General features: G+C 31.6%; 1 protein-coding gene across 1 annotated transcript; it reads right to left on the minus strand.

Annotated features, from left to right (window-relative positions):
• Nucleotides 1-3,129: 3,129 nt before the first annotated feature.
• LOC105636990 (peroxidase 5) lies at nt 3,130-4,907 on the minus strand. The gene is made up of 2 exons (XM_012220392.4): nt 4,512-4,907; nt 3,130-3,899 (listed from the first exon to the last, which is right to left on the minus strand). Exons 1-2 carry the CDS (start codon nt 4,710-4,712, stop codon nt 3,132-3,134), a joined length of 969 nt encoding a protein of 322 aa, XP_012075782.2. The 5' UTR covers nt 4,713-4,907; the 3' UTR covers nt 3,130-3,131.
• Nucleotides 4,908-15,370: the final 10,463 nt, after the last annotated feature.

Genomic DNA, 15,370 nt, shown 5'->3' on the forward strand with positions numbered 1-15,370 from the left:
TGAGTTTGGCGCTCACCCCTGCCTACTATTTTTTTTTTTAGGTAATAGGAAGAAAGGAGAGTCCTATGGACCCGACTGAGTCGAAATATCAAAACTAGAAACTTGTTAATAGTTGTGTTAGCCATGTAAATGTCAAGGACTGTAGATTATAGAGTTTCGCAATTGTATTTCAAATGGGTTGTAAATGAATAATAAGAATATATATTAAATATATGAACTGTACTTTTGTTATAATTGTGGATTAAAGTTATTGGGCTTGTAGCCACTATTATGAATAGAATATGAGTTTAATTAATAAAGGCTTACTACGGGCCTCGGAGTCCTTAAACCCACCCAGGTCCTAGTGCCGGTCTGGCTCACAGAAACGGGTTGTGACACAAAAGTAAATGAATTTTCAATTATGAATTTATTTTATACATGATTATATGGAATTCAATTGAATTACATGTTTTAAATTAATCATACCAAACATGAAAAATTTATTCACAAATGAATTCTACTACAAATAAATTCCATATTTTGAATTCATTTATACCAAATGGAGTGTTAAACTTTGCATTTTAGGTTTGTGCTTGAATTTTTAATTAGAAAAAATTATTATTTTACCAAAATTAACTAGCTTCCCTGTATTTTTAGAAGTACACTGTTTTTTCCTTATATATTGCCTCCATTAACTAGTATATCCTTCCGTCCAAATTTTATACATTTTCCTTTAAATATCCTATAAAAAGACCAAAAAGTCCTTATTTTAAGAGAACCTCATCTTGATCTCTCCATTTATCTAACAATACCCTAATTCCTCTCTTCTCTTTCTTTTCTCTCTTTCCTCTCCATCTCCACCTTAAACTAGTCTAATACACTCTCTTCACAACCCTCACTACTTGACTTATATACCTAACATCAAATTTGGCAACAGGCTCCATGCCCACGCGGTCAAGTTGAGCCTCATAAGTTTTTCTTTTACATTGCAAATCTCCTCCTTTAGCTATAGGCAAAAGTGAAAAAAGAAATTGTCTCTATCAATTGGATTTTTTATGAAATTGAAGACCCAGATGTGAATTCGTGAGATGATTCACGCTAAGTTTTCGAATTTTGTTAAGTTTGTAACGTGAGGATTTTGGATGGATGGTTTACTAAGTTCGAATATGTTGAGTTTTTGAAAATTATTTTAAAATTTATATTGAGTTTTTAATTTTGTGACATGGGCTTATGAATCTCCCATTTTCTTTTTATATAATTCTCTTTGAATTTCAAAATCCAAGTTTATAAGTTGGAAATTTGGGATTAGGGTATAAATCATGACCAATGATGTATATTTAATCTATAATAGTGAGAATGGGAAAAAGAATATTATAATTGGTAAAAAAAATATAGTTAATTTCAGTAATGACAAAATGTTAATGAATAAATTAAAAATCGCTATAAAGTAAGATTGCTGATATTAATTTTATAAATTAAAATTAATATTTCTAGTAAATTAGGAATCTTAATATTTTCGAACTAATGTTTTACCTTTCTAATATTAATTAGTAAAAACTATCTTATAGCTTTCTAATATTAATTAATAAAAGCCATCTTATTTCTTAAGGAAAGTTATTTTTTATTGAATTAATCAACTCAATGAAAAGGAATATTGTACTACACTTTACCTTCTATTGAATTAATCACCGCAAAATTTAAGACAAGCTTTTAATGCAACACCATTCATGCTCTCTTTCGCGGTGTTACGGGATATGTCTTGTATTATCATTTCTCAGCAGTTTATAAAAAAATTAACCTTAATCATCCTCACTCAATTAATATTCCTCGCAGAAAAGGTTATTGATATATTATGATTGAAGATATAGACAATTGGAATATAAATAAAATCACTGTTATCACGTAGAATGTTGTATTAATTTCAATTAGAAGCCAAAATATTAATGTAGTATAATATTCCTTTTCATTGAGTTGATTAATTCAATAAAATATAACTTACTCCTTAAGGAATCAGACGACTTTTACTAATTAATATTAGAAAGCTAAAAACATTAGTTCAGTATTATAAAATATTAATATTCATAATTTATTGAAACTATTAATTTTAATTTATAAAATCAATATAAGAAATCTTACTTTATACATATTTTTAATTTATTCATTAGCCAACATTTTTGTCATTATTAAAATTAACCATATTTTTTTTATGACTCTCAATGTTCTTTTTCTCATTCTCACTATTATATAGGTTATATATACATCCTTAGTCATGACATCACATTTATATTAATTTTTTTAAAATTAACTTTATCTCACATCTCTTTTATGAAGATCAGCATATTAGATATTATTATTTCGAGACATAACATGATTCAATGAGAACCAGTGATCCGAATAGTATATGAGCATATCGCTTGGCGCGGGACACAAGCTTGATCCCTCTACATCTCTCATCTAACCAATAAAAAAAATATTAAGGAAATTATGACCATTCTACCTATCAAGATTCTAATTGAGCTGGACTCAACTTGAGCCTCTTTATGGTTTAATTTAAATTAGAAATAATGAGTTTGAATTTACAAAATGGACCAATATAATAAGCATGATCTAATAGGCCAACATAATATGGGGAGATTGATTTGATGTATCAACAGGTCAATAGGTTTGGTTTAGGCAAGTCCAAATTGGTTAAGGAAAACCATAAAACTGACAGACATTTTACATTTAGAGTTATGTAAGGTTGTTGGATTAATAAGACAATAGCATTTTGCGTGCTTTTTTATTTGAAGACAAAGGCAAGTATAATTCTGCCGGACTTAGCTTAATTGGCTTGAATGAATTTTGCACTTCGACATATATTGCTGAAAATGATTTGCAATTACCTAAAATCGGAAACTAGAAAAATAGGAGTTATGGAAGAAAAAATCTTTTAATGCCGAATTAGGATCAATTAGGACAAAAATAACGGATTAATTATTTCGCCAAATTGAATTTCCCAAATCTTCTCAATAAATAAAAAAATGAAGGAATCAATGAAAATAAATGATCTACTCAAATGGTAATAGCGGATAACCTTTGCATCATCGAAGGTTCAATCAGTAAGAAAAACAAAGACAGAAAAAGAAATTTGTGAAATGTTTTATTGAGCTTAATTAGTTGATGACATTACATTGTTTTCTAATTTCACCTTGAGTACCAGTAAGAACATCAAGAGAACCCATATGAACCATTGCCTTTGCAAACTTAGCAGCCCACAGTCTGCTATTTCTTGCATTATTCATTACAATATTCTGTGTTGAGGGACTATTCATTAATGTCTGATCTGAAGTCAGTAATCCTCTATTCTTCTTCAATTCCATATAATATCTATTATCCATCTGATTAGGGGTAGGATCAAGCGCCACCGTTGGATCACTACTAGAACCCCCATCATTAGGGCACCTAGTCTTCAAAAAAGCTGCATATGTAGAATCCATGGACAGATCTTGAGCATGGGTCGCATTAAAAGAATAAAGACGGTTAGAAAATGAAGAACAATGCGATATTCCAATCGAATGGGCTCCTGATAATGTCACCATTTCATCGACTGACATTCCTTTACGGGCGAAATTTTGTGAGAGTTGTTCTGCATTGAAGGTTGGAGGTGGCAGATTTTGTGCTACTTCATCTACGTTTGATATGCGTCCATCTCGCCTTCCTGCCGGAACTGCATAGTTTATGCCTCCAAGTTTTTTGGAGCTGTCTCTTGCTGCGAATGCAAGAATGTCTGCGCATGATACTGTTTGTGGACATGTTGCTTCTATTTGTGCTTTGGCTTCGTTAATTACTTCGAAACCTCGTAAGCTTGGATTGTTAGCTCTGTGTTCTCTTTCTGACGGCTTTCCTGGTGTGGATTCTAGCAGTACTGATGCATCACAACCCTGTAAACAGAAATTATCGAATTAGGATTAAGAAGAAAAGCCAAAAATGTAAAAAAAAAAAAAAAAAAAAAAAAATCTAAAACAGTGTTGTTTGTAATTAATTCTATTAACACTGTTAGTACTATATATAGCATCAGCAGAAACTCAGAAGCTGACATATAAAATGTTTCCAAAACTCGGAAACACCTGGGTGTTTGCATGTATCATAGTAAGTCCTAACTGATGTAAAAATTTACACCATATAATAAATTGCCACTTGACAATTATTTTTTTTTATCAGAAAATAAATTTATTTCATTATATATTACCACGGAAAATTTAAGGAAACCCATAACTAAACCGAGCCAATAGGCTTTCCTGTAAATTCAAACCTGATTGCATCACTTGATACATATTAGTTTAGTGTCATATCAGTATAGACTAGTAAATAATAATATCAAGTTATATACATACTTAATTATCAGTAGAATAAATCAATGGTTTCTGTTTTCTTTAAACAGCATTCCCTATTTTATACAAAAATCATGAATTCACATATTAATTTCTTTTGTAATTTTCTGAAAATAAAAAAAAAAAATGGAAGAAGAAGCAGATACAGGTGAAAATAAGTACCCTGATAAAGCAGTCATGGAAATGCATTCTAATAAGGCCGGCCCCTAATTCTGGATTGCGAGAAACAAATTTATTTACTGCTCGTCTCACAATTGTTTCTGCTAATGGACATGTTGATTTATAGAATCCCACTCTAAGCGATGCTGATGAAAGCGTCGCCAATGAGCACAACAACACAAGAAAAATAATCCAAGACGACATATCGTAAGAGCTAGAATTCAACTTATAGCAAGTACCAAAACTGATTATTAATCAGCAAATTAAAGATAGAAAAGAATAGGCAAAGGAGAGGAAAATGATGAAGAAGTTCATTATTAGTTGAAGATTGATGAGATGGAACAGATATGTATGTGTGTGTGACAGTGTGTGTGTCTATATTAATTTATATAACAATGAGCTTTTACAGCTCTCCCGTTGAATCATTTTTCATGTGTTTTTATGGCCTTTATAGACGAAATATTTGTACCGTACAGGGACAGAATTAATTTTTAATATCAATCAATAATAATAATAACTCAAAATATACAGCAGTGAGATAGGATGACAGGAATCTCTTATCTCTTAATTAGATATTTTAAATTTGAATCTTGGATATGAAGTACCTTTAAACATTCAGTAGGGAGCTTAATTAGATTTTTTTATATTCAACTCTAAATATAAAGTCTCTTTAAATACTCGGGAGGAAGCGCTTTCCTCTCTTTATGGATGTGCTTGTCGCGAATCTATATTAGTCGGGACATTGTACTCTGGAGGATTAAAATCAGTCATAATAATAATAATTCAAGAACTCAACGCGAACAAATAAAACTTTGGTGCAAACTAGTAGTTTATTGTTAGCTGATGATGGATTTGATTGAATATATATATATTGTAATGTGGCAGTGGAGTTGGTGATTTAGGAATGGGTGAAAGTTTGAAGTTTTGCTTGTGAGAATATATAGTTGTACGTGTCGTGCATGTGACATAGGATAGCCCACCACCATGTTACATTAATTAATTAATGGATATATTGCTTCATCTCTTCTGGCATCCTTCCTTTCTCCTTGTCCTTTTTATGATGGAGTATATATTTAGTTTTCTTTAATATTACTTAATCATATATGTAAAATATGATAGCTCACCACCTTTAAATATTCCCCAACTTTTATCAGAAAATATATTTTTTATAGATCCTGTTAAAGAATATATTCGCGAATTTAGCATTGCATATCAACCTAAAATGTTAAGACAATGATTCCTTCTTAAATGTATGTTTACCTTTATTTATATAAGAGGATTCCTAAGATCTCCATTTCATACATTCTTAAAGGATCTCCAATGCAATCATGAATTGTGGCTGATGTGTTTTAATAAATAAAAGTTATGGATGGTGATGTGGTTAAATGTGTATTTCTAGATTTTAAATTTTAAAAATGGTTCTCCAATGCACAAATAAGAAAATCAATTTTAGCGCAAGAAGAAGTTTAAGTGCAGATAAAAGAGAAGCATAAAGTAAAATAAAAATAAATAAATAAATAAATAAAAGAACAAAAAGCTGAGTCACGCAGTCTAATAGATTTTTGAAAACAGAGAGCGTGATAGACAATGTCTTTATTTCTTTTTGATACATTATATTGACAGACCAAATAGATAATATCGTTAGAAAAAGTTTTTGTTTTTAACTTTTAATTTTTCAGACTTGGCAAATAAATTAATGCAATCAACAATTACATCGAAGATGGTCTTATAGAAAGTGCAAAAAAAAGCTATATCCTACATTACCTGTAAACAGTAAATTTTAGCCACTAAGGGCAAAAATTGAATGAAAGCTTAATTTTAATGAAAATAAAAGTTGGGGGCTTAGCTTTAATAAAAATTAAAGTTTAGTGACTTGATATTCTGATAGAAAATTTCAACTTAACATGAGTATGAGAACAAATTTTCCTTGAAGATAATTACAATTTAAAATAATTGGATTTTAAGCCCAAGCCCAAGATAATTACAGCTTTACCATTTGTAATCTTACTTCCAGACTACAAATTCTGACATTCTCAAATTTTAATCCAGGATATTCACTACTTAATGAACTGAATCCAATAAGAATAACTCAGAATTTCATATATCATTTGCCCATTAGACATTTTTCAAAACTTGACTATATATCCTAATCAATGACGAAGCCAATAATTAAAATTAAAGGGGCTAAAAAAAATTCAGGAGTTAAAAGGAATGGCTGAATTGAAAAAATTTACTATTTTAAAGAGTCAAATAAAAAATTTCAATAATTTTTGGGATAATTTTTTTTTTTTTTAAATTTGGTTAGGGGGCGGGAGGCCATCCCAACCCCTAGCTCCGTCGGTGATCCAAATGGTGTTCTAAAACTAGAGGCCAAGTACATTCTCCTACAAAATTATAGCTATGCAAAAATTGATGTGGCCTTAATTTAACAAAACATAACTGTCCACCAAAAATCAAATCAAGAACACAAACTACAATAAGAATTTTTCTTAATTTTTTCCTCCATAATTTCACATTCTTAATACACAGTTACAAATTATATCTCGAATTCCATATATAACGTTTTATAGAGGTTAAGAATTCCACATCAACTAAATATCAAATCCATCAAGAGCATATAAGGGTAAAGCTAGCTAGCTAATTGGTTAACACGAACATTTTTACATTGGTTGGCCCAACCCCAAATTGTGCAATAATATTATATTAGGATCTAAAATCAATAATTATCCGTTTGACAATAAAAGTTTTAACCGAATGCATCAACTTATTATTTTTTCAATATACAGTGATCATAAACTCTAACTATACCTAATTCCAATAATAATCACCCAAAATAATTTTTAACCCTACATTAATTTAAATAAATCCTAGTTATAACATTTCAAATGAGCGTTAATACACTCTTTGATCTCGTCCGTGTATAGAGTACATTACAAGTTCGAGGGTTCAGTAAAAACAAAAAATTCCCAAATTATTCAATCGGTAAATTTGATAAAGTTCGCGGTTCATATCCATTTATATGTTATTTTGCATGTAAATTTTATGGTTGGAATATAATCATTTTAAACAAATCTTTTAAATCTCCTTTGTATAGGTACTATGGTTTTAAAATTGCCGATTCCAGTTATAAAAAAGGTGAAATTAGAATCGAATTATTTTTAGACGGTTTCTAAGATGGTTTCAGAACCATCAATTTCACTTTTTTCCCGATTTCGAACCAAAATTAAATAATATATTTTAAACATTTTAAAATACTTTTTAAAGATTTATAACTTGAATAAATAATAATAATAAATATTATGTTGAAAAAAGCTAAATTAATTTAATAAAAATTCTTAAAAATTACTTTAAAAAACTATAATAAAACAAAAAAAATAAATCGAGAGTGTCTTTAAGAATATGTTTTTCCCGGTTTCAAATCGGAACCGTCGGTTTTAAACCAAAACCGCAGGTTTCGGTTCTAAAAAATAAATAATTGGAACCGAACCTTAAGTCTATGGTTTTAGAACCAGAACCTTTGACCACGGTTTAATAGCAGTTTTGATTGGTTCGATTTCAGTTTGGTTCCGGTTTGAAACCGAACTGTGACCATTCCTACCTTTGTGTAGTACTATCAAAACGGGCCTAAGCCCGGGGACGGTCCGGGCTAGTCCATAAATTTACGGATCTGAAAAAATTAATTTAGGCCCGTTTTCAAAACGAGCTTTTTTACCCGGTCCATTTTTTATCAACGCCTGGGCGGGCCAGGCCCAACGGGTCCGCAAACTATCCTTTTTTTTTTTTTTTTTTGCATTAAATATGTGATTGAGTCGATGGATTCGGACCTCTGAGAGGAGATATTTTATGGTGAAGAATTATCTTTTCAGTAAAGTTATTTTGAGGGAGAGAGAGTTGAAATGAGCCTCCTATGTGAATATATATATATATATATATATATATATATATATATATATATATATTTTTTTTTTTTTAACTTTAACAAAAACAATAATTTTTTAGTTTAATCCCTGACGTTTCAGTTCAATATAAGTAACTAATCAAGCTTCATGATGGTGATTTTCAATTTTATGTAGTTCTGGGAATGTAGTGCTTTATTTATTTTTCTGTCTCGCATCTCTGCTTCAGCTTTCAAGTTTCAGAAGAGGGAGAATTGAGAAACAAATCCTAAATACAAACAATTGATCAAAGTTCAAAAGAAAGTGTATGCAACTGTTTTATCTAACTATCATATAGAATTAGTCTTTGGTGTTCTTGTACTTGATTCGAGACCATGAAGATCTGGTGTTGTTTCAATGTCTAAAAATCTTTTGTGGTGCTCAAACATTTGTTTCGCATTTAATTCAAGATTTATTCTTCTGCAGACTCCACCTGTGTTATATTTCCTCTAACTAATGCTACAGTTCTCAAAATTGGTATATCATTCTTTCATATAAAAATCTGTGCCTTTCATATATTATACTCTTAAATGTTTCTCATATATATATATATTGATATTTATTTATTTATTTGTATTTATATTTATATTTATATTTATTGTGTATATAATCATTATATCGTGTAACTATATATATATAAAAGGTTCACGTTAATTCTCATAAGGGACAACATTTTATTTTCAAAGTCGTAAAATTGCAATTTTAAAAACGGACATGATCGAGTCTAAATATTAGAGTCCTGTTTTTTAACGAGCTTTTTTTAGCTCGGCCTGTTTTGACATCGAGTCTACGTGGGCCGGGCCTGGCTGAATAGTCCGTTTTGACAATGCTACCTTTGTGATTAATATTTGAAAAAAAAAAAAAAAAAAAACAGAATGAGAGTCTAAAGCCCATTAACCAACAGAGCAAATTTACTAAGCCTAGGCATGACCATGGTTTTAGAACGGCAGGTTTGGATTTCAAAACCGCCGGTTGCGGTTATAAAAAAAGTGGAACTAAAACTGAATCGCTTTTAGATGGTTTCTAAAACAGTTTTGAAACCGTTGGTTTTGATTTTTTTTCGGTGTCGAACCGAAATTAAATAATATATTTTAAACTTTTTAAAATATTTTTTTAAAGATTTATAGCTTGAATAAATAATACTAATAAATATTAATGTTGAAAAAAACTAAATCAATTTAATAAAAATTCTTAAAAATTACTTTAAAAAACTATAATAAAACAACATAAAAGTTGGGAGTTTCTTTAAGAAAACGTTTTTCACCCTTAAAATCGGAACTGCCAGTTTCGGTTTCAAAAAATGAAGGACCTGAATCGAACCTTAAATTTACGGTTTCGATTACGGTTTTAGAATCAAAATCATTGACCATGGTTTAGTGTCAATTTTGACCGGTTCAGTTTCAGTTCGATTCTAATTTAAAATTGAACCGCGGTCATCCCAAGCCAAGCCATACCCGTTCGATAGCATGAAGCAAGTCATGAACACCGGTAGGAGGAGAATTAAACAACACTACGTCACGCGGACCATGAATTGCATCCTTTGCTAACAAATCCGCCACCAAGTAAGCTTCCCTGTAAATTTTAATGACCTTCACCTCCTAATCACGAAGAAGAAGAGAACTGCAATCTCTTAACAAATTATGATTGCGGTAGCTAACTGCCCGTCGAGACTGAAGCATATCGACAACCAATTGAGAATCGCATTGCAAATGAATCTACCGCCATCCTCTATCCCATGCTATTAGCAGAGCATGGTAAACACCCCATAGTTCAGCATCCAAAGCAAAGCATACCCCTAGAGCTCGAGAAAAGCCCAGCTGCCATAGACCATTCCATGAACAAAAGGAACCTGCACAAGCAGCATCCTTTGTGATTGATGTTAATTTTTAAGTATTGTAGTCAAAATATATTAGTAACCATTAGTAAAACAAACAAAGAAAACTGCAAGTCGTTCGGAAAATACAGAATGTTCATAATCTCCTTTTATTATGATTCATTAGTTTATTGATTCGAGCTTTTAACATTTCAAAAGCATCTCCTTTTATTATAATCATATCAGCTCATTTCATAATCTGAGATTTTGGGACCAATTTTCTTAAACAAAATGTCTACTCCATGATGAAACCATTAATATCAGCTCATCTGATTAAGATTTTCTGTAATAATTAATCAAATACCATTAATATTATTTAAAAATAATAAAATGCTTCGGTTCATTTTTTTAATAATTAATGAAATTAATAACATTGTCAATATCATTTGAAATTAATAAATAAAATAATTATATCATGTTATCATCAACATTTACAATTTTTTTCGGTAAATATTAATATAATATTATTATTTTATGTAATAAGAAAAATTACATATCCAGGCAAGGGCGCATGTACAAGACTAGTTACATGAAATAGCTAAACCAAATTAACATTCCGTTGCTGGGTTGAAATGAACAAATATGTCATTTTCTTCAATTTAATGTAATTTATATGCTCATTTTGGAATTCTGTTATAGAAATTTGGATTAAATTTATGGCAAAAGTTAATAAAAATGCAAAAGAAAAATAATATCAACTCAACATGCATGCCTCAGAAATTATATATTTATATAGATATAGATAGATAGATGACTTGCTATATAAGTTAACAAGAATTTATTTCCTGAGATTAATATACCACGTGTCGTTAATTAACTAGTGATATGTGCATAAATTGTCACTTTTATTCTTAATATTTTTGGTATTTTTGAGTTGTTTTCAAGCTTAAATCAGTTGGTTGACCAATTTTTATCAATTAGACATGATCGAAGTTATTTTTTTGAATAATACCATTTAATTGACGAATTTTCCGCATTGTTAATATTTTGACCATTATTTTCTTCTTCAGGCATAACTGAATGTATAGATGTTCAAATTGATTGATTTGTGATTCATTGGAAAGATAGAAAGGAGCTCTACAAATTTCTAAAGGAGGCAAGATTCAATTCAGCCTTGAAATTCATCAAAAAGAGCTCTGAATCTAGAACAAATGTCATGAATGAACATGCATGAACGGGTTTTATTGTTTAAGACATATCTAGAGCTCCAAGAGCCACAATTAGCTCAGCCCAGGCCCATTTGAATCTTAGAAGATGGCCCTACAGTTGTTGTGAAGACAACTAAATGAAGTGAGGTCGTTTTGATTGCCAAAAACGCCATAAAAGATCACGTTTTGAGCAAAAATATCTGTTTCAACCTGATTTGGTTTTTAGGTCGTATCTTCTGCTGTGAGTGTCCGTTTTGGGCGAGCCTTAGTTCGTTAGAAAGGTGAGAAGGAGATCTACAAGTTTGTTGAAGAAGTCAGAATCAAATTCAAAAAGAAAGTTGCTGCAAAATGGGAGAGAATTCAGAACAATAAAGATTTCTGTTGACTGTTTTTTATTTTCCCAAGTGATTAGAGATTCTTTGGGTCTTTTGAGAGGCTATATATAGTTGCAATTCTGGAGCAGTAGAGGACGTTTTTCTTCCCACATAGTTCACCATCTAATTTGAGAGTTTGTTTCGTTTTCTTTTGTTTTAGTGATTGAAAGGCATGAATATGAGTGACTAATTTCTTAGTTCAGTTCAAGGCATTCAATTTCCATATGTATAATTGTGAGACTTGTTCTTTATTTAAATAATTATTCTTTGAATATCTGTTGTTTCTTATAATTAAGGTGTTAATTCTATTGGGTGATTTGCTAAAAAGGCCTATTAGTTAATTATTTGGTAGGATTAAGTGCTATTTCATCTTCATAATCCGTAATTGTTGTGAAAGATTGAGTGTTAGTAGCAATTAGGTTTTACTGATTATATTCCAAGTTTTTTGTAATAATCTAAAGAAACAATAGGGTTGAATTAAATTATTTATGCTTTTTAAATTATTGTTCAAATTTAACTGCTTCCTGTCCTTACTGCTTTTATTAGATTGAAAAGGATTGCTTAATACCTCCTCATTTAATAATTAGAGTTAATAAGGGTGCTGGGCTCAAATTAACTGTAATAGAGAAGTCAGGGAATTTATCATGCTTGTTGGTAAGTTTCAGTTAAGTATTCAAAGATTAATTCATTCAAAATTTATCTGTGATCATTTATACATTGGATTATAAATTGCCTTGAATTGAATGTTTATTAGATTGAGTTTCAATTTAAGTTTAATAGTCAGTTTTATTTTGATTTCTCTAAGTGAATTTTCAAAAACCAACCCGCCTTTTTCTCTTTACAAAATATCACAAAATTTAAGATTTTAGTCTCTAGGGTTCGACCTGAATTTACCACTTATGCAATTAAAATTCATTAATTAATTTTCGGTGGAATCGACAACCATCAACTAGTAACCACTGTTCAAAAATATTCCATTCATGTTATCCCTCTTGTTTCAAGGCCTTAAAGTCAAAGCATTTGGAGACTAATTTTTATCCAAGTTTATGAATTTTGTGTTATGGCGGTGCTCACGCAGTGTGACTCACTTTTGAAAATTAAAAAAAAAGAGGAAGAGAAGAAGAAAACGTGGTGGGTCCCTCCGACATATCGGACACACACAACTTGAAAATAAAAGAAGAGAAGATAATTTTATTTCGGTAGATACGATTTGCTTTTTGGTCGCGTCCGCCTCTCCTATAAATAGGAGATGATTCAGTTCATTTCAACACACCAACAAGAAGAATAAACACAGAAGAGAAAGAAAAATCTGTGTTTGAGAGGTAGATAGTTATCTAGTTTTAGGAAGAGTCCTAAAATTAGGGTAGGAAAAAATAGTGAGGATAATTGGGGTGTTTTTGGGAAACACATTTGAGTGCTACTATTTTTGTATTACTCTCTTTGTAATCCTACTATTTTTAATAGTGGAAGAAATATTCAGAATTGGTCCCGTGGATGTAGCCCTAAACAGTTAAGGGTGAACCATGTAAATTTCTGTGTGTCATTTTTTTTCGTTGCATAATTATTCTAGTAATTTTATCACCGAGCCCTAACAAGTGGTATCAGATCCGAAGGTTTCGGCAGGTCCAGCCGATCAGATAGCGGTACCGAATCCGTGGATATATTTTGAGAATAAATATACCACAACGATAAGAAAATTATGACGAGTCCATTGGTTCTGTCTACTGAGAAAGACGTTGTAAAATCGACTTAGTGATGAATAGTAAAATAGTAAATGGTGAACAATACTATTGACCGTTGTTGAGTCCGTTTCATGTAAGCCCAGCACTATTCACGCATAGTACTATTCACGTGTCTAGTTACTATTCACGCATACAGGTACTGTTTACGTATACTATTACTATTCACGCATACGGTCACTATTCATGTATACTACTATTCACGTATACGATTTCTGTTGGTGATAATATTCTGCACAAGTAAAAAACGGACGATAGAACAACAGGCACCATGGTTAGACTCAACTCATCAAACTATGCAGTATGGAAGATATTAATGGAAGATCTTCTATGCTGCAAAGATATCTTTGAAACAATTGAGTTGAAAGGAGTCAGACCAACTTCAATAAATGAGACCGATTGGAAGTCGAATAATTAAAAAGCAGTCACAACCATCAGGCAGTCTGTTGAAATGAGCGTCATAAATCATATCGCTCATGAGAAAGATGTCTATTCAATTTGGAAGACGTTGGAGGACATGTATGAACGGAAGAATGCCCAGAACAAAGCTTTTTTAATCAGAAAGTTTGTAAATCTAAAGTACAGAGATGGCGAAAGTGCTTCAGATCACTTGGGCAAATTCCAAGAAATTTTGAACTAATTGACGACGTCAAAAATAGTGCTAGAAGACCAGTGCATGCACTATTCTTATTGAGTTCCTTGCCGGACAGTTGGGAGACGCTGATTGTCACGCTCAGTAATGTGTCAGAGGGGAATCTGACCTTAACCACAGTTAAAGAAAATATTCTGAATGAAGAAACCAGACGTAAGGAGAATGGTACGAGTAGCAACTCAGATGCACTCGTTACAGTTACAGAGAGGAGGGGGAGAAGCAAAACCAGATACCCCCAAAATCCAAACAAACGTGACAATTCACGGAGAAGATCCAAGTTAAGAAAAGGTGTCACTTGCTATCATTGTGGCAAGCCCGGTCACATCCAAAGGCACTGTAGAAAGTGGAAGAAGGAACGAGCCAAAGAAAATGATTAGGAAAAGAAAGACGATATGGAGGTAGCTTCAGTAGCTATTGATGTTGACGTAATCGGTGATGGTAGTGCGTTGATTTCTCATGTTGGTCTCAGTGAGTGTTCCACCAGTCAACAATCTCTTTGGATTATTGACTCTGCATGTTCATATCATATATCTTCAAAGAAGAAATATTTTTCATCACTTACCCTCGGAGATTACGGTCATGACTGGACTTTGAATGGCACATATGTGAAAAATTGCGGCATTGGAACAATATGCATCAAAACCAATGCTGGTTATGATCTCTGGCTGGAAGATGTGAGATACACTCCTACGGCAAATTTCAATCTGATCTCAGTTCATTGTCTTGATGAATTGGGTTATGCAAATATGTTTGTCAACAGAACTTGGAAGCTTTCCAAAGGTAACCTGGTGTTCGAAAGAGGAAGAAAGTTCAACACCCTCTACTACACCCAAGCCAAAGTTTGCACAGGAGTGGTGAATGTAGTTGAAGATTCATCTGCTGAGTTGTGGCACAAACGACTTAGTCATTTGAGTGAGAAAGGAATGGAGACTCTCACCAAGAAGAAAATGTTATCTTCGAAAGGTTTGCCTTTAAAAATATGCACTGATTGTTTGTCTAGTAAACAACATAGAGTTTCCTTTCAAAGATCCCCTTCTCCTTCTAGAAAGCCTGGTATTCTAGAATTGGTACAAACTGATGTTTGCTCAATGGGTGACAAATCCTTGAGTGGTTGCTCATATTACGTCAGCTTTATTGATAA

The sequence above is a fragment of the Jatropha curcas genome, chromosome 9 (assembly GCF_041381405.1).
Source record: "Jatropha curcas cultivar XTBG-Jc1 chromosome 9, XTBG_Jcur_1.0, whole genome shotgun sequence".
In the NCBI taxonomy this organism is placed as follows: Eukaryota; Viridiplantae; Streptophyta; class Magnoliopsida; order Malpighiales; family Euphorbiaceae; genus Jatropha; species Jatropha curcas.

Excerpts from the sequence above, each read along its gene's own strand:
- LOC105636990 (XM_012220392.4), bottom strand. The coding sequence starts at position 4,712 with ATGTCGTCTTGGATTATTTTTCTTGTGTTGTTGTGCTCATTGGCGACG. Across the intron at positions 3,900-4,511 it reads TCCATGACTGCTTTATCAGG|GGTTGTGATGCATCAGTACT; the intron begins GTACTTATTTTC and ends TTCTGTTTACAG.